Consider the following 17,925-nt stretch of genomic DNA (forward strand, 5'->3'; position numbering starts at 1 on the left):
GTTCTGTATGTCTGTGAGTCTGTTCCATAGAAAAGTTCATTTGTGTCATATTTTAGATTCCACATAACAGTGATTTCATATGGTGTCTGTCTTTGACTTACTTCACTTAGTATGATCATCTCTAGGCCCATCCATATTGCTACAAATGGAATTATTTCATATTTTTTTAGAGAGATCATAATTTATTTAACCATTCCTCTATTTTGGAATAGATTGTTCCTGACTCTTCATTATTTCCTATATAATATAGATACATGTTGTTTATGAACAGCCTTGTCTATAAATCTTTGCCTCCCTGATTATTTTTTCTTAGGACACATCATGCAGTCGGAGCACATAAATTCTTTCAAGGCTCTTGAAATCTATCCTCAAACTGCTTTTGCAGAAAAGGGTGCACCAACTAGACTCTCGCCCACAGCAAGGGCGTCCCCTTAAAAAGACACGCCACCCGGGAAAGTTCAGTTGCTTCCGGTAGTTGGCATCCTGGGATCTTCCTTCACTCTTCACGTTCTAAAGATTTAGGGTTCAGAAATGTGACTTTTCCAAAACTCTGCCTTACTCTTCAGATTCAAAGTGCCTTCCAACCCTGAGATTCCGGTATTTTCACCCTCGTCACTGGCACCAAAATGCTCAAGTCCCTCGGGCCAATAAGAGAAGACGGAAAGTATCCCAGCGCTCTCTTTGCTGTAATAGTGGCTTTGATTAAGAAGAAATAGGTGGAAAACGGGGTGGCTGGGACCCGGGGCTTGGGCCGGCAGCGCACACCCAGAAGTGTGAACACACACATACCCTCCCTCCCTCCCCGCCTGCTGGGGCGGGTTGGGTGGGTGAACCCGGCTGACAGCTGGAGCCGCGGAGCTGGAGGGGCGGGGCGGGGCGGGGAGGGGCGGGGGTCCGGGCGGCCCGGGGGCGGAGTCAAGGGCGGGGGCTTCCCGGCCGCGAGCCCAGCCCCAGGCGCTGCAGCCGCCAAGTTCGCCCCGCGGTCTCGGGCGGCTCTCGGGTTACCTGAGCCAGCCACCACGTCAGCGCCACATCATCCGGCTTTTTGCTATTTGTAGGGAAACAGGAAAAGAAGGGCGAAAAAGCTCTCCGGAGCGGAAAGCCAATCGCGGGCAGCGGGCGCTGCGGGCGGAGCGGGCGCGCGGGTGGCGGGCCGGGCCGGGCCGGAGGGGGCGGCGGGCGGCGGGCCGGTGTGCGGCGCGGGCCTCGCGGCCGGGCGGCGGGGAAGATGCTGCAGTCCCTGGCCGGCAGCTCGTGCGTGCGCCTGGTGGAGCGGCACCGCTCGGCCTGGTGCTTCGGCTTCCTGGTGCTCGGCTACCTGCTCTACCTGGTCTTCGGCGCCGTGGTCTTCTCGTCGGTGGAGCTGCCCTACGAGGACCTGCTGCGCCAGGAGCTGCGCAAGCTGAAGCGGCGCTTCCTGGAGGAGCACGAGTGCCTGTCGGAGCCGCAGCTCGAGCAGTTCCTGGGCCGGGTGCTGGAGGCCAGCAACTACGGCGTGTCCGTGCTCAGCAACGCCTCGGGCAACTGGAACTGGGACTTCACCTCCGCGCTCTTCTTCGCCAGCACTGTGCTCTCCACCACAGGTAGGAGGTCCGCTCCGCGCCCCCGGCCCCGATCCCCGATCGGCCCCCCGATCCGCCCGCCCCCTTCCGCCCTCCATCCCCTGGGCCCCTCCGGCGCTGATGGCTGGGGGACCGGCTCCGCGGCGCCGGAAGCCGGAGAGGTGGCCTCAGAACGCGTCCCGGGGGTGGCCTCCCGGAACTCTTGCATCGTGGTCCCTGAGCCTTCGGTCTGGGCGGCCGCAGGGGTCCCCTGTGCTGTGTTCTTTGGTTCGCGACACGCCGGACCGTGCGCTTGGAGTCGGTACCGTCCTGGCGGCCGCGCGGCGAGGCCAGGGCTGATGGAAACTCTCCGGTGCTCCGAGTGCGCTCACCTCCCTCCCGACCCCATCCCGTCCGGCCGAGGCTGCGGAACCTAAGGATAACGCGTTAAAGGGTCACCTTCCGGAGGGGGCCTCTCCTTTGATGAGACAGTGATGTTTCGGCTCTTTTCTAGCTGGGGGCCGTTTCAGCCAAGTGACATTGCTCTGCTCTTTGCAGGTGACCTCCGAGCGCCCAGGCCGATCCGGTTTCTTTTCGGAGCGGGAGGAGGGGTGAGGGAAGGGAGCATCCGATTGCCTGTGATCCGGCAAAATGGGGGCACCCTGATTCAGCAGTTTTTTCCAACTTTCCATGTGCAAGGCCACCCTTGAACTTAGAATCGCCACTTCGCTCGCACCGCTCACGCGGCAGGACGTTTACGGATGGAGGGTGTCCTGGGGGCGGGAGGAGGCTGGTCCCACGCCCCAGGGCGCCGTAACTGCCAGGTTGGATGGAGAAGGCTGAGTTGTCCCAGCCGAGGCTAAGCGAGGCACATACATCTGAAGGGAGGTGTTATCCATTGGGGTTTGGACCTTGGAAAGTGGTCCCAAAGAGCATTCAGGGAAGTCCCATCTCTTTAAACATGAGATCAATTCTTTGAACAGTTCATCTTGGCTTCCGTAAGGTCACGGGCTTCCTAGTTGCCAGTGTCTTCCTGGCACCTGGGCCTTGCGATTTCCCTGCCTGGGACATGTGGTACCCCACCCTCACCTTTACAGGTGAATCAACTTTGTGTTTCTCGGGTTCATTCTTCTCCCCACCCCCTCTCCTCACCTCCCAGGGTTTCTTTCTTTGTAATCCCCTTGGGCTGAACCCAGTTGATTGTTGTAACCATTTGGTAGTAATGGTATTGGGTAATTCCAGGTATTGGGTAAAACAATGATTCAGGAGGGTGGGGTAAATTACTAAACTGACATGAGTTTGTCCTGCAATAAACAGAAGTAGAATTCTAGTTTGTATTGTCATACGTTTTAAAGATAGCCTTAAGACAGTGTTATCTCACTTTTAAACTTTCCAACACTATTCTTCAGTTGTTTGTGTCGCCCCTCCCCCCCCCCCCCCCCCCCAGTCCTGTTTTCCCTTGTCTTTACCTCACTCTATTCCTCAGATCGTTTAGAATTCACCATGCCTTTCCTTTGGAGTACGTTTGTGCTAAATTAGGAATCATTTCTTCTCTGCAGATGTAAGTGGTTTCACTGAGCTGCAGAAGGTCTCCAACTGGGTCACGGTGTTGGGTAAATATTACAGAGAATGATGATAACTTTCAGTACTTTCTAAGTACCAGTACTTCAGAGAGAGAATGGGAGGAAGAACAGTATTACGAGGAAAAGAAGAGGTTTGCTGCTCCTGGGTGGGATTGTCCCTCACTAACACAGCTCATGTATAATCTCAACATCATATGCACATAATTAAATGTCAAAAATATTAGGTTACATCTTAGTTATTTCCCAGATTCCCTTCCCTCCCTTTTTGCAATTAGGAAAGTCTGCAGTTCTTGTTTAAAAAAAAAAGTGGGGGAAGATGTCTTATTATTGGTATTCAGATTGCCTTGTAGTTCCTAAGAAAGTGTGTATTCAGGCAAAACAAGAGTTCATTTAGGAAATCAGTGCAAGGGGGCACTTGAGGATAAACTGGATGAAAAACGTTTGCTTCTTGGTTTGTTAAAATTAGCAAATCAGTGAATTCTTGTTATTGATAGAATATAATTTATTCGTTCAAATAGAATGCTAATAAGATGTAGACTTCTATTCTAAATCAAAGATAACTCTTCTCTCGGTTTTATATTGACCTATCCTGTGGCCTGTTTGATGTTTCAAGTGTTTACTGGTTTTGTGGCCAAGGATCAGGTAATTTTTAGGGTCAATCGAGTGTACTTCATTGCTAGAAAAATATTTTCTGGAAAAGTACCAGACAACTCAAATGAATTCGAATTGTGGTTTTTGCTTCTTTTCAGGTAGATATTAGACACAATGTAATTTTTTAAAAACTCTTCTATGACGGATGATGGCAACTCACAGATAATTGTCACCCTGTCCATCAGTGTAGTCAACCCCTGGCTTGACCAGAATGGTAGCAATGGGAGTTACAGAGATGTGGTTCTTGGTAGTGATCATCTTAACACAGGAACATGAATGCATTTATGGCAGAATCTTCTCCTCCTAGAAAGTACAAGCTTCCATTTCTGCAAAGAACTGGGTAAAGCCTTCATGGTCTGTATGGAAGAAGCCTTAAGGTGGTAATTCAGCAGTGTTCTCTTCATTCTCTGCTCTGCCAAGGACTCTGAATTATTCCAGCAAATAACTTAACATCTGTTTACGACTTTTTTTTTTAATATTTATTTACTTATTTGGTTGCACTAGGTCTTAGTTGCAGCAGGCAGACTCCTTAGTTGCAGTGTGTGGGCTCCTTAGTTGTAGCATGCATGCGGGATCTAGTTCCCTGACCAGGGATGGAACCCAGGTCCCCTGCATTGGGAGCAAGGAGTCTTAACCATTCTGCCACCAGGGAAGTCCCCATTTCTTTATTTCTTGGTTAGGAAAAGATACAGCAGCATCTACATAGAAATGAGAATGGAAAAAAGTGCAGTCCACTTTCACCTTTTCAAAGGGAAGGGCTGTATAAAAATAAAAGGAGGTTATTATACACACAGGTATTTCCCGCATAACTTTTATACTATGATTATTTTTTCTCCAAGGATTAAAGGAATAATGTCTAGGTGACACCTGGAGAGTAAAAAATAATTTTTATTAACGTTGTCTTCAGTAGCCATATAAAATGGGGAGCAGTCTCATTCATTCTTTGTATTTTATATATTTATTTTTTTTAATTTATTTTATTGGCTCTATTGGGTCTTTGTTGCTGTGCGCAGGCTTTCTCTAGTTGTGACGAGCAGGGGCTTCTCTTGTTGCAAAGCACAGGCTCTAGGCAGGTGGTCTTCAGTAGTTGTGGCTCAGGGACTCAGTAGTTGTGGCTCATGGTCACTAGAGCTCAGGCTTAGTAGTTGTGGCACACGGGCTTAGTTGCTCCGAGGCGTGTAGGGTCTTCCCGGACCAGGGATGGAACCCGTGTCCCCTGCCTTGGCAGGCGGATTCTTAACCACTGCGCCACCGGGGAAGTCCTCATTCATTCTTAAGAACAGTTTGTCACGTCAGTTTACTGTACATTTGCATCTTTAGTCATCCCCCTAAGCAAGGCTCTAGTACGATGGTGGGTGGTGAAAATACAGTATTTGTATGTGCATATGGCTAAAGCTGCCACGACCTTTGTTGCTTTGTGGGTGTGGGGTCCACACAGTTGCTCAGTCCCCATTTCTGTCATTTGTAGGCATGCTGCCTTATCCCTGTTCATGAAGAGATGTTTTAAAACTCTTATTTAAAGGGCTCAGAAAAGGAACTTAATCTGGCTTGTTTTCCAGTGGCCTTTGTTTTAGTCAGGTGGGCAGCATGGAATAGTTTTCAGAAAGGAAGGCGGGAAAAGGTAATGCCTGATGGATCCTTAGTTTTGAGATTATTTTCGGAAGGAGACGTGTGTTATCATCCACAACAAATAGTTATGGAGCTTTTAGAATAGCAGAGGGGTCGGTAAACTGTGGCTTCTGGGCCACGTCTGTCTTACCACCTGTTTTTGTGTGTCCCGAGCTAAGAATGGTTTTTATATTTTCAGATGGCTGAAAAAAAAGTCAAAAGGAAAACAGTACTTCCTGACACATTAACGTTTTATGAAAATCACATTTCAGCGTCCATAAACAAGTTTTACTGGTGTACAGCCCCACACGCATTTACTTCTTATTATGGTTGCTTTCCATCTACAAAGGCAGAGTTGAGAGTTGTGACAGAATCCAGGGGGTCGCAGGACCTAAAATATTTCCTATCCGGCCCTTGGAAGAGAAAGTTTGCCAGGCTGTGCTTAAAATAATGCTTGGAAGGAACTCTAAGTCAGAGGAGTTCTAAGTGCCTTACTTCCTTTTGGAAAACTTTCTGGAAGACAGTCTAATTCCTCAGATTTCTTTGCTGTTTTTTAAGTGGTTTGCAACATTCAAATTGTATGCACTGCCACCCACAGCCGCTTCCAGAACAAACGATTGTTTGTTAGAGGATGTGTCACTAGTTTTTGGTCAAATTTGTGACACTGCTTTTTTTTCTTTCTTTTTTTTTTTCTAATGGTGACAAAGCTACACTTTGTGTTGGAATTACTTTATCTAAAATGTGCAGTAAATACTATATTATAGCTGGAGCAGAAGTAACGACAAGGAAGGAAATTCCACCAAAAGCAAACAAGCAAACACTATCAGCCAGAAGAGAGATGTGACATCCCACTCACAGACGTTTGCACTGTTTATTCTCAGGAGAGCCTTTGATCTTGATTTTGAGCCTTTACATTTAATTCTAACAAATTCAATGATCTGGTTTTCAGGCCCCTAACAACATGAAAAAAGGAAAGGGACAGCTCCAGGCAAACATAAGCGAAAGGTCATGAAAAGACACAGGCCTTAAAAACCAGGGAAATAAAATGATGCTGTGTTCCAGGCAGTGTTTCCATATATTACCTTCCATGTACTTGCCAGGAAGCGATGAGGTGTTGGTGTCATTATCCTCGCTTTACAGAGGCTGGGACGGAAGTTTTGCTTGAGTGACTTCTCTAACTAGGTCACAGAGCTAGAGGTGACTGGCCTTGATTTGCATCCAGACGTGTCTGAATTAAGAACTTGAGTTTCACCTAGTGTCTGGGCACAGGAGATTGTCTCGGGATGAATCCTATCTCCCCAGATTCAGATGTTGAAGTTCTCACCCCGGTACTTCAACATGTGACTGTATATTTGGAGGTAGGGCCTTTGAAGAGGTGATTCAGTTAAAATGAGGACCCAGTGAGAAGGCAGACATTTGCAAGCCAAGGAGAGAGGCTGGAAGGAACCAAGCCTGCAGACACCTTCATCTTGGACTTCCAGCTTCCAGAACTGAAAACTAAACAAAGAAATAAGAAACTAAATTTCTTTGTTTAAGCCACCCAGTGTGTGGTACTTTGTTCCAGCAGCCCCAGCAAACTAATATAGAATTACTCAGGTAATTATCTTAGTTATTTATTTTTGTGTGTGTGTGGCCCACAGGCTTAGTTGCTCTGGGCATATAGAATCTTCCTGGAGCAGGGCTTGAACCCAGGTCCCCTGCATTGGCAGGCAGATTCTTAACCACTGCACCACCAGGGAAGTCCAAAGGTAATTATTTTTTAGTTGCACAAACACAAGTAACCCCCTTCTCCCCCGCATATAGGAGCACGAACAGAAATAATTTTTAAGATCTTTACTGTTGCAGCCATCAATTTCATAGGCCTGGGTTGGACATCCTTGTTTTAGAACACAGTCTAATAATTGATATCATGGAAATATATTGAATTGATCAAGAACAGTACTTCAAGTGCTTCTATTCGAGAAACATTTCCACCCAGTAGTGATCAAAGAGTAGATGTTAGTGTTTAATGTGTAAGCCCATAGCTGTCTGTAGAACATCAGTTCTTTAGAATTTTGAAGGGTTTTTTTTTAAGCTGATAAACATGCCGTTATCTGTGCCTGTTTTATGGTATCTGGGACGTACTGTTACTGTTATAAATGACTATATCTTGAAAGAAATTGTGTGTTGTTTTTATGACCAATTGTCCCAGTAGCCTGGGGGAGGTAGGGGGAGTCTGGAGTCTTTGAGGACAAGCGGTTTTATGGCCCTGCTGGTGGAAGGCCGTTGGGGCAGAACACCTGTGGAGGAGGAGAGTGCTGGAAGGTTGGAGCAAGTGAAACTGCTGGTGCTCAACCCTTTTGACCCCATCACAGTGTCTGACTCACGCGGGTCAATGTACTACAAGCCGTACTTCAGGCACAGAGACGCCGTCTACACCATGTGCTGTCCTTGCCATCGTCAGAGTGCCCTGTGCTAGATTTCACCCTCAAGAGATGTCATCCGACTTGATCACCTGGCTCAGTCTCTTCATCTGGTAGGTGACAATGACATCTAACTCAAAGGGTCATGTTTACAATCAAGTGAGATGCTGGGGAGAGCACTTCATAGACTGAATTGCTATACGGGTGTTATACAACAAAACAGATAAGATCTTAATAAATCTTTTTTTTAATAATAATTTTTATTTGAGTACAGAAGTAAAATAAAAAACCATCTTTTAATCCTAAAAAAAAAAGAGAGATGTCATCCGATCCCAACTGTGGCCAAATCCATGAAATGCTGAGGTGCTTTGTTTCTCCACTGACAGGTATGTGATCACACTGCCTGTTGCTGGCAGGAGACGAAGGCTGTCTCTCTTGAAAAGCAGGCACCTTTGGAGGTGTCCTCTTCACCCCCATGACACTTCTTTCTCTCTCCTGGACTCAGTTTGTGCTCTTTCTTTGTTCCTACTGGGTGGATGCCTTGTCTGCAGAGCTGGTGGCCACTCGCAGTCAGGGCAGGGCTGTGCCCCTGACCAAAGGTCAAAATGAAGGGGGGCGGGGTGCCAGCTTTACTAGTCCACACTTTCAACAAATAAAAACTATATTCTGTTGTTTGCAAAAAAAAAACAGAAGTCATACATTTACTTGACTCTCATGGGTTTCTCCTTGCTCTTTTCTGATAAGTTTCTTTGCTTTGGTTGTTTTAAATCAGGATGATGGAGGTAAAATGTACATATGGGAAAATACTTCCTTTTTAAGTATGTTCCCACCAACATCATCAAGATAGAGACTACATCCATTACCCTACAAAGTTTCTTTGTTTTTTCTTTTAAATTTTTTATTTTTTTGGCCCCGGCATGTGGGATCTTTGTTCCCCGACTAGGAATCGAACCTGTGCCCCCTGCATTGGAAGCACAGAGTCTTAACCACTAGACTGCCAGGCAAATCCCCTACAGAGTTTCTTTATGCCCTTTTGTAGTGACTTTCTCCTACTCAAAGTCAGAAACTGACAACTACTTTGCTGTATCTTTTCTAGAATGTCACATAAATGAAGTGATATGGTATGCACCCCCACAAGTGGGGGGGCTTGGAGGTATAGAGGGGGTGCATCTTTTCAGAGACACCATCTTCATGAATCTCTCCCTGAGCACAAATCAGACCAGTGGGGCTTGTTTGTTATTTTCTAGCCGTGTTCATGTTTCCTTTCTTGAAACTGTAAAACAGAATCAGTGCGTGTATTAAAGAGATTAATTGGGTTGTGTTAGACATGGACAGTGTTTAATTGGCTTCCAAATGCTCTCTCCTAGATCAGAGTCTTAACTGTTTGCATTGGCTACTCAGGCTCAGGTCGACTTGCTCTGTGAAATCAAAGCCTGCCCTCTGAATCCTGGGTGGTTGGGTACCTGGTGATGAGCTATAGGCAGAAAGCTTCCAGAGGACTCGGAGCTCCTAGGGGGCTCAGAGACCCAATTCACACAGTGTCAGTGTAACCCTGGCTGGTACGTACAGAGCAGAGATGGCAAAAAAAGGCTAGTTGTCATTTCTCTTGAGTGTGGTCCATAAATTGCACATGAGAATAAGAGTTGGAGGTTCTGATGATAATCTCCAGCCCTTGTTACTGCTTTGGTGCCCCATGACCCAAGTTAAGCTGTGTAATCAAGTTGGCTTTCCACTCAGCTTTATGGAAGCCTCCTGCAGTTTATTCAGACCCTGGTTTCATTGTCTGGTCTGCAACACAGTCTGATCAGTGAGCCTTCCACCTGCTGGCTCCCATAATACCTTGGGTACCACCTTATATCAGAATATTCCATTCTTCAGTTACAGCATTTCCCAGCTTGTACTGACATCATTTGTCTTCTTATCTGACCTCCCCCAAGAGCGGTCTTGAGGATGAGCACATTCTCGGCTTCCCTTTGCGCCCCCAGCACTCAGTAGGTCCTCACTACATGCAATTTAAGCCATGTTTCATCACACGCTGGAGTCTGTTTCCTCTTCTGGAAAATGAGGATGGTTCTAAAGATGTTTTTCATTTTCAAGAGACCTTAGGTATAATTTCATTGCCTTGGTGAGGAAACAGAGGCCCAAATTGCTTTAATAACTTTTGAGGCTATTCATATTGTCAACTGAAAAATTTTACACAACCTAAAAGTTGAGAATTATGTTTTTTTCGGTGGACATTCTGAGGACTTCAAGCCTGGGACACAGCATCTCAGGCAAGTTTAAGACCCTGCTCTGAAGAGGCAAGGTGGGGAGCCAGGATATATAGGAGTTTTTGCAACAAAGACCAGGTAGTCGGAACATCAAAAGATTATTGTTAATTAAGGAAGACCAGATATCTCAAGTTAAGGAATTTAGCGCTTTGCTATGTAGGGGAAGATGCAGAGTCCGGGCTCACTGAAATCATTCGTCTGACAGGTACCTCAACTACCTGGGGCCAGTATCCTGTGCTTCTAATTCTGAGTCCCAGGTGCAGGGTCAGGAGGCTGTAATGTGATGGCCTGCTAGCTGCAGCATCCTTTGTTTACTGATAGGTAGCAGGCAATATTTTTTTATTCACAGCATAAAAGCAACTGTAGCTGAGTGCCTCTTGCCTACTTGGTGCCCTGTGAAGGGCCCTAGGCGATCTAAAGGAAGGGTAAAGGGATTCTTTAGCCAGTGTTTATTGGGCCCTTGGGGGTCTTGCTTTCCTAGACATATCCATCCTGTAGGGGGAGAGACGCAGGAAACAGGATAACTAAATGAAATGCATAGCACGTATCCTGGGGATAAATCTCCTAAGAGAAACATCCTGCAGCAAAGGGAACCAAAGAGCTAGGGAGCGTGTACTAATCTGTGCTGGGGCAGGGTGGGGTCCAGGAGGGTGGTCTTTGATGGGGAAGCCAAAAAAGGTCTTCCTGAGGAGATGGCATTTGAGTAAAGAGCTGAAGGAGGTGGGAGGGCGCTATACAGCCATCTGGGGGACTGTGTTCCAGGATGGGGTCCCCACTTTGGAGGGGCAGCTGGAAAGCCACTGCCCAGTGAGAGGGGAGTGATGGGGCCCGTGGCAGAGGACATCATAGGCCACTGCAGGGCATCTGGCTTTTCTCTCAGTGAGGTGGGGAGCACTGGGAGATTTTGAGTGAAGGGCAGTGGAAGTGGATGGTTAGAGTGGTCGGATTTCAGGTGCGTCTTGATGACAGAACCAACTGGGTTTGCTGATGGATTGGATGTGATTTGTGAGACAAAGTGGTCCAGAGGGACCTCTAGGTTTTTGGTCTGAGCCCCTGGCCATGCAGAGACAGAAGGAAAGCGGAGAAGGAGCAGGTGTTGGGTGGAGCTCAGATGTGGGCCTGCTTGAGATCCCTGCTGGATGTGCACATGTCTCCAGGAAGCATGCACTCCCCCTAGTGTGGTGGCCCCAGGGAGACTGTAACTGCTTCCATTTGTTCAGCGGGCCATGATTTCAGGTTACATCACATGCGTCGTGTATCTGACTGCAGAAGCTTGAGGGGCGATATCTGAACTTGTCCTTGAAGGAGAAAGAGAGTGTCCTTAAATAGAAAAGAGGGAAAGAGTGCTCAGATTGAAAATGTGAATTCTCTGAGCTGAGTTGCCGTTTGATGAATGCATTTAACCATAGTTTTTAAACTCTGTACTTCAACCTCCAGGCTAAAAAAGAGCATCTAAATTATCATATTGTTTTCTACTTTAGTATTATGTAAGGCTGTGTGGGAAACTGGGGGAGGGAGGGCAGAAGGATTTGCTTCATATTTTCTTAAGTTTAACAATCATATATTTAGTATTTGATACAGTTCAGTGTAAAATCTACGTTATATTTTGTCCAAAGAACAATAATAAATAAATATCTTTAGTCCACTTTTTTTTAGGAGCACCTAATGTTAAAGTTACCAAGGAATCAACCTAGGTTGTTTCTGTTTTTAGGAAGTAAATAAGAAAAACGTGAATTATTTTTTTGCCCACAAGGGATCTAGACATTTTTAGAGTCGATTGGCTTCAAATAAACACATTTACAGTTTGTAACATATGGGAAAATTATCATGTGACTCTGGAAACCACCTGAGTAATTTTGAATTCTTCAAAGTATTTTGTTTTTAAAGTTTGCTGAATTACCACTTGAAATGATCGCATTTGTATAATGTAGCTCCCTGCTCATGGTGTCTATGGTCTAAATATCCTCTTCTTTTTCTCAAATATGTCACCTCTGCTTGTGCATAACAGGAAGGAAAGCGAATGTTCGAAACTAGAATTAAAAGGTTAAACCATTCTTGTCACTAAACTTCTTCAAATGTTTGAACACCGGTTGCCAAGGCACTCAATTATTTAGAGACTGGTTAGGTGGATTAAGTTAATTAAAGCAGCCAGAGAGGCTGTTCGGCAGCTGCCTGGGTGTCAGATGCCCCACTGAGAAGTTCTGAGCTGGGAGGGAAGCCCCCACATCACAACCTGCCTGCCATCAGTGCTGTGAGCCACAGCAAAACAGCCCCTGCCCCCGGCCGGTGACACGCATGCAGCGCCCGGCAGGGGGTGCAGAGCCCCAGCTTCACCCCCACCAAGGGCACCAGCAGTCTGCCCCCTCGTGTGCCCGCCTCCACAGTGCATCTTGTGTTTAAAGATGGAAAGGACAAGAAACTGAAATTAACAAGAACGACAGAAAAGCAAACTTCCTGTTAGTAGTTTATGGAACACGATCTAAATCGCATCTGTTTTCCTAGCAGCTCTGGCTGAACATCTATTCTTTGAAAAGATCATCTGAAGGAGGCTAAAAAGACATATCTGCCACCTGTGTTTCCTCTCTCACTTCACTCACAACTGGGTTTTGTGTGTTGTTGGGCGCTGGTCATCTCCCGTCCTAGCAGGGCTGTGTCACGCCACCCAGGGCTGGTTGGGGAGCATGTGTCCCAGGGATTTTTCCTCCCGACCCGGTGTGGCCCTCTGCAGTGTCCACGTGGCCAGCCAAGGGCAAGGGCACCTCTGGGCAGTGTCCCTCCTAACCGCGCAGGCAGGGCAGGCTTTCCCTCGCTAGCCCAGGGAGCAGAGCTGGGGAGTGCAGTTGTCCTCAGTGACATCATTCTGAATTAATATTGACAAAGTACAGTGTGATGAGTGAAAAGTGAAAATTGCGAATTATTTTTCAGATGGAGTTTTACTTTCAGATGGACTGAGTGACTCAACATAGACTTATATCAGTGTTACTGAAAGTGTTCATTGGGGAACTTTAGAGAGGAAGTCCAGGGGCTTGAGTAAAAGGTGGTGGGATAGGAGGTGTGAAAGCCTTCATCTGAGGACCAGAACAAGTCATCATCAGCAAGAATCCATTGCTGGGACTTCCCTGGTAGTGCAGCACTTAAGACTCTGCGCTCCCAAGGCAGGGGACCTGGGTTTGATCCCTGGCCAGGGAACTAGACCCCACATGCATGCCACAACTAAGAGTTCACATGCCACAAGTAAGGAGCCGGCGAGCTGCAACTAAGGAGCCTGCCTGCCACAACTAAGGAGCCTGTCTACTGCAACTGAGACCGGGTGCAAATAAATAAAGTAAGTTTTTTTTAAAAAAGAATCCATTGTTAATGTCTCAAGAGGTCAGTTGTTTCCTCTGTGCAATGAAAGGGCTGAGATCGTCCTCCACCTCTAAAGTCCTGTGGTCCTAGGTCTTAGGAGTGCCTACTCAATGCTTATCTACTCTGTGCCCGACACGCAGGGCCACATCAGATGCTGAAAGGGATAACCACTGCCTTCAAAAAGCCTGCAGTCCACCAGGGGAAGCGAAACTCAAATATAAAGCTCTCAGGGAGCTGTGCAAGGTGTAAGATGCCTAACTGCTGAACTGTTTGGGGCCCTGGGGGCAGCTGTAGGATTTTACAGGGGAGACCAGGCTGGGCTGAGGTGTTCAGAGAAGCCTCATGGAGGTGACCTGAGATGAACAGGCAAGTCGGGTGATGCAGAGGAAAGCGGGCTCTGAAGGAAAGGGACGTGTGATCAGCACAGGTACCCAAAGAGGAATCAAGCCTGGCCTTTAAAAGAGTGTGGGATGCCAGTCTCACCCAACCCAGAGCCACCTGTGGGCGAGCTGCTAAGAAGAGACATATAGGTGGAGGCGAGGGCCTCACAGGTGGGAAGCAGAGTTTGCTCTTGACTCTGACGGTAATAGGGAGCCACTGCAGTTTCCTGAGCCTGTGCTATGATGAGCAGTCCGGCCTGCGGACACTTAAAATGGGGGGAAGCTAGAGGTGGGGGCCGTGGCTCTGAGGCTTTTGCAGTCATTCAGACACAGGCAGCTTGCACTGAAGAAGAGACAGAAGTGCCCAAAGGACCACCAGAGTATGGAGAGTCACGGGGATGGGGTGGGGAAGAGCCCCAGGAAGAGCTCACACAGAGCCCCTAGGTGGACATAAATGGGGACTCCTAGCCCCAGGACACAGTGGGATAAGGGAGAGTGCCCTGGGCTGGCACACCAAGAGTCTCGCAGCCCTCACCCCACGCGAGGCCTGGGCAGGTCGCCACGTTGCTCCTGTTGATGCGAGTGTAAGTTCTTGCCGGGTGTGTATGTGGCCGTAAACAACCTCAGGCCTGTGCTTCTTCAGCACCCCACCCCTGTTTGTGGGCTGCCCAGACCCCAGGCTTTGGTGTGCTTCTGGGAGACAGGGAGGCTATGGGGAGCTGGGTCCCTCACCCCACATTCTCGTGGATTCCGCCACAGAACGATGAATAAGCTCTCCAGGCTGTGGCTATCCGTGTTTCTCGTAATTAGTATGCCATTTAGTTATAAAGGAGCATTTCTAAATAGTGCTGGAAACTTCTCAGCAGAATAACCATTCCCCAGATCACGTTTATACTAATACTACTTGGCTCTAGGTCAGTTCTATTTGGACAGGCTAAAATCTCAACTTCAGCCCCGTTCCTAGGGGACCAAGCTCTTGACTTTAAAAGGAAAATGCGTATTATACAGGTGGTTCTTTGCATGTCATAATCGTTCAAGGTGATTCCGTAGTGCATGGACTCAGAATAAGGATGTCTGGCTCCTCTTTAACCTCCTAGTGTTCATTTTTGCTTCAAGGGCAGCCAGTATTACAAGTCCTTTATTCACAAGGAAGCTAGGATGGCAGAACAGCTATATGAAAACTCATAAATGCTTTGAGGCAAAGTCACTCCTTAGTATACGCCTTTAAATACATGCTCTTCCTTTCTTTTCTTCCTCATCAGGTGTGATTTTGTTTTTTGATCACACATGTGATCACACTTGCAGAGTCTCCTTTTCCTTCTTGCTACCTCATTGGAAAGCTGTGAACTCAAGAACCCATGTTGAACCATGTTCCATGTTGAACCCACATGTGCACAGTTGTTCTCGTAGCCAAGGTGTTTCCACAGTTCCTAGTTGAGTTGGAGAGACATTCCCATATGTGGAAATGTTGAAAAGCAAAGCAAAGTTGATCAGATTTTTTATTCTCTTAAAAATCTGCCCCAACAAACATATGGTTACCAAGGGGAAGGGTGGGGGGATAAATTGGGAGATTGGGATTTATCTACACATAGTACTATATGTAAAATAGATAACTAATAAGGACCTACTGTATAGCACAGGAAACTCTACTGAATACTCTGTAATAACCTATATGGGAAAAGAATCGAGAAAAGAGTAGATATCTGTATATGTATAACTGATTCACTTTGCTGCACATCAGAAACTAACATAACATTGTAAATCAACCATACTCCAAAAAAATTTAATTAAAAAAAAAGAATCTGCCATCTAATCTCTGAGGATCCACCCTGGTACATTTCGGGCTTAGACACACATACACACCCCCAACTCCGCTCCAGGCCTCCTTGGTCAGATGTACTCTGAGGGTAGCAAGAGCACCATAGAAAAGTGATACAGAGCTCACCTGCAGCAGGTGAGAGGCAGGGCTCAGGCATTTCCAAAAGACTAAATTAGAATAGGTCAAAGATTATTCTTATAATAATGTCACCCTTACTTCCATTCTAATATGCTTTCTTGAATAGAAAACAAACAAGCAAAAAACAAAACAATGTGTTACCTCTGGCCCTGAGAATTTTGCACCATACACGGTCTGTTTTATTTATACCAATGTTGGGAACTCGTAATTCTAAAAGGCGTGATAGTTACTGATTATCATAGTGTTTCCTTCCCTTTGCCACCAACAGGATACCACATCGGGTATATGCCCATGAGAGCATGCCACTCAATGGGTAGCTGATGTCTGTTTAGCTGCTGGGGAAGATCGGGAGAATCATTGCTTGAAGACACAAAGTTTAATTTGGCCCACCTCATTATGTTTCTCCTTAATGAGTAGGATTTTAAGCCCCAAAGTTATCAGCTCAAAAGCAGAAAAAATGAACTCTAGCTTGTGCAGTGATATGTTGAAGAGGGTGTGTATTGCGTTAACTCAGCATGAATTTAATTGAATTCCTCCTTGCTTGTATGCATGGTGGTTTTGAAAGCCACTCTCCCTTCTACCTAAAAGTGCAATAAAGCCACTCGCTTTCATTTATCCACTTGGTATTGTTACCGAGTCCAAGCTCGCTCTGCTCACCACGTGACAGGCGAAAGAATTGGAGGCGAGGTGTTGAGGCAAGGAATACGACTTTATTGGGAAAGCAGACAGACTGAGAAGATGGCAGACTATGTCTCCAAAAAACCATCTTATCGGGGTCTGGATGCCAGGCTCTTTTATAAAATCAGAGAGGGAGAGGCGGTGAGGAAGTAAAGTAAAGGGTCATCAGTCTTGCAAAACATCTCCTGGAATGACCAGCCTAGGTGAGGGGATGTGTTAGTTTCTTCTTTCCTGCAGCCATTCACACAGGTGAGCAGTGCAGATTGTCTCCTGAGCTGAACAGCAGAGGGCCAGGGTTCCCTGAGGCAGGCCTTTCTGTATGATTATAATAACAAAAGCAATGAAAAGCAAAGAAAGTCAAAGAAACAGATCCAATGTGGAGTCTGATTTAGCTCTTCCCTGTTACAGTGTGTTCTAAAAGGCGTGTGCATTCAGGAACCCAGTGAGATGATTCCTTTATTTTTGAGTTTTTCCAGCCTCCCCTGTTTCCCCCTCACCTGTGCAATGAGGTTGGGTGAGAATCTAGTGATATGTTCCCAAAGAAGCATCCTCACCCTTCTCACACTGTGGGCTTTTTCCTGTGTGTGGTCTCCTAAAGACCAATGGGTGTGGCCTTTTCCCCAGCAGGTAATTCCATTTCTCATTAAATACAGAGGTAGAGAGAGTGTGTTATCCAGAAGCTTCAGTGACTGAGCCTCTCTTCTGGTTCCATCCCCTCTGATGCGGGTAGAGACCTGTCCTAGTCCCTGGAGAAGGATCATAGCCTGGCCCTGGGCCTGAAAGCTGACTCTAACCTCCAGCCCTGCAAAGCAGACAGTGTCTGCCCAAGATGCCATGACCCTCATACCCTGGGTCTGCATGTGTGCTGCTGTGCTCACTGGAGGAGGAAAGCAGAGCTTTGTGTTCTCTGTGGGAACAGGGTGTTGCCAATGAGCTCAGCAACGGGTAATATGTGTTCTGTCCGCTTACTTCAGGCAATGTTCTCTTCATTCCCTTCAAGCCTGCTGCTGAAATGAATGATTCCTCTCATGATAATGTTCTGCATGAATTCACTTTTACATGGACGTGCTTGCCCTGTTTCTTACTTTCTTACCTTTTTCCCCTAAAAATATCAACTCAAGACTTGAAGCTAATAAGTTTTGACATGGAAACAACCCAATCACCTGATTATATCAAGGTATTTTATTAGTACTATTGACCAGGTAGGATGAGAAGGTCAATTCATGGACGAGAAGCCTCGAGGGTCTGTTTTTTTCATAATCCTACAGTACTAGAGCTCATCTTTTTTTAAAATTAGTTAATTAATTTATTGGCTGCACTGGGTCTTTGTTGCTGCACGTGGGCTTTATCTAGTTTCAGCGAGCTGGGGCTAGTCTTCTTTGCGGTGCCTGTGCTTCTCATTGCGGTGGCTTCTTTTGTTGCAGAGCACGGGCTCTAGGCATGCAGGCTTCAGTAGTTGCGGCACATGGGCTCAATAGTTGTGGCACATGGGCTTAGTTCCATGGCA

At 46.7% G+C, this 17,925-nt stretch overlaps 1 protein-coding gene across 1 annotated transcript in view; it reads left to right on the forward strand.

Annotated features, from left to right (window-relative positions):
• Window positions 1-885: 885 nt before the first annotated feature.
• The window catches only part of KCNK1 (potassium two pore domain channel subfamily K member 1), a 57,400-nt gene continuing 40,360 nt past the window's right edge, over window positions 886-17,925 (forward strand). Inside the window, exon 1 of the mRNA XM_057736907.1 lies at window positions 886-1,583. Within this exon, the coding sequence (XP_057592890.1) occupies window positions 1,229-1,583 (355 nt within the window). The 5' untranslated portion in view covers window positions 886-1,228. The remainder of the gene's footprint in view (window positions 1,584-17,925) is intronic.

Source organism: Hippopotamus amphibius, chromosome 5 (assembly GCF_030028045.1).
Source record: "Hippopotamus amphibius kiboko isolate mHipAmp2 chromosome 5, mHipAmp2.hap2, whole genome shotgun sequence".
NCBI classification, from domain to species: Eukaryota; Metazoa; Chordata; class Mammalia; order Artiodactyla; family Hippopotamidae; genus Hippopotamus; species Hippopotamus amphibius.